General features: G+C 38.1%; 1 protein-coding gene across 1 annotated transcript in view; it reads right to left on the bottom strand.

Annotated features, from left to right (window-relative positions):
* Window positions 1-1851, bottom strand: part of scinlb (scinderin like b) — a 26606-nt gene that overhangs the window by 22917 nt on the left and 1838 nt on the right. Inside the window, exon 2 of the mRNA XM_014025353.1 lies at window positions 194-381. Within this exon, the coding sequence (XP_013880807.1) occupies window positions 194-374 (181 nt within the window). The 5' untranslated portion in view covers window positions 375-381. The remainder of the gene's footprint in view (window positions 1-193; window positions 382-1851) is intronic.

Below are 1851 nucleotides of genomic sequence, written 5' to 3'. Positions count from 1 at the left end.
GTCCGTGTTAAAATATATTTTTGAAAATATACAAAACTGAACATCCTACAGTTTTTTTACTGTCTTTATTTTACAGTTAAAATATGTGTTTATCAAATAAAGTCTAGTGTTACAACTAATCGGGGATCCCTTTAAAAACATAGATCAGTTCTGGACATTTAGTCACTAAAAGCCTGACATGTTCCCGTCTTACCCAGCCACATGTGGATGTTATAGGATGGGGCACTGGTGGTGTGCAGCAGCAGGTAAGCATCTCCGGTGTAAAAACTGCCGTACAGTTTTTTGGGAACAGGCTTCAGGTCCATGTTCTCGATACGCCACACCTGTATCCCCGGCTGCTTCCCTGCACTCTGAAACTCCTTGTGACAAACCATGATGGCTCTGAAGGAAACACAAACAAATACAGACATGAAGGATGGAGGGAAACTCAGGACTTTAAAWATCTTTTGAATTGCAAAAACGTTTCAGGAAATGAACTTAAGTAAACCCAAACCCTACATTCATAAAGACCAATCAGTAATTGTTTTTTAACCCTAGACCAATATGCGTCATTGACAAAACTCAACTAAGTTCTGAGAACATGTTTCCTAAACAGTTTAAATAAAAAGAATAATTTACTGCATGCTGTCCACACCTGCTGTCTTRAGACTTTGTGGAGGAAATGCATGAGGACATTTCCTCTCATGTGAAACCACTCGGATATGTTTTATTTAATGTGCAACAGAAGATTTCTTTGAACCTTCAGAGGTCGTCCATCTGGTTAAAAGTAAAAATAATCTTCAAATATGAACATATCTGTTGAAATAAACGGATTAATCAGCTTTACGACCCTGTTCTGACATCATCTGACACCCTTCATCACATCCATCCACCTTCAACCCCTCTGCTCCCTGCAGCTTCACTCTGTCACCTCTCATTCACTCTTCAGAGCAGACATCTACCTCTCTGGACTCTCTTCCACCCACTCCCCACCGTAGACCACAGTGTCGTCTGCAAACAGTGTGATAACGGATCATTTTTAGCACCTCCGTGTCCGAGCCTTTACCAGGAACTGTCAGTTTGCAGATTAAACAGAAGTACTGATGCAGTGAGCCTGTGTGTGTGTGTGTGTGTGTGTGTGTGTGTGTGTGTGTGTGTGTGTGTGTAGGTTCGGCTCTGGTGACATTTGGGGCAATTTTAAGACAAAAAATCCTACATTTGGGGACAACTGGTGCATTTGGGGACAAAAGTGGAGTCCCTGTTTGGTTTAAATGTCATTGGTGGGTGTGGGGGTTGGGTTTAGGACCAAGGTGTGAATTGATTTTAGGTTAGTTTTAGGGTCAGGTAGGTACCTGTGAGGTTAGCCCAGGCATGGGCATTCCTGGTGCTGGAGTTCCTTAGCCCTGCATGTTTTACTTGTTTCTCTGCTCCAACACACCTGATATGAATGAATAGATGATTATCAGACTTCTGCAGTATGGAGGACCAACACTGACATAACTAGAAATAAAAGCAGAATTACATGAACCACAAAATGAATACGTAAAATGCACCAATTAAATTAAAAATGAGCTCTTTATCTCCTGTTTTATACTTTAATTGACTTTCATGTTTATTTTTCCAGGTTAGTTCCAACAAATTAGTCTATATATTTGAACACATAATTTACATTTTACTGTTTTTAAAATATATATTAATTGTTTTTCATTTTACTTGTACATGCATGCAACACAGAAATAAAAAGACTTGTTGGACAAAATTATAAAAATAATTCAATTTAAGTATTCAAGAGACACAAATGCATGTACAAGTAAAAGGAAAAACTATGTAAAATAAATTTTAAAAAACATTAAAATTTAAATTGTGTTAAAA

Source organism: Austrofundulus limnaeus, unplaced genomic scaffold (assembly GCF_001266775.1).
Source record: "Austrofundulus limnaeus strain Quisiro unplaced genomic scaffold, Austrofundulus_limnaeus-1.0 Scaffold470, whole genome shotgun sequence".
In the NCBI taxonomy this organism is placed as follows: domain Eukaryota; kingdom Metazoa; phylum Chordata; class Actinopteri; order Cyprinodontiformes; family Rivulidae; genus Austrofundulus; species Austrofundulus limnaeus.
Note: the sequence above shows the minus strand (reverse complement) of the source record. Positions and strands in the feature narration are given on the sequence as shown.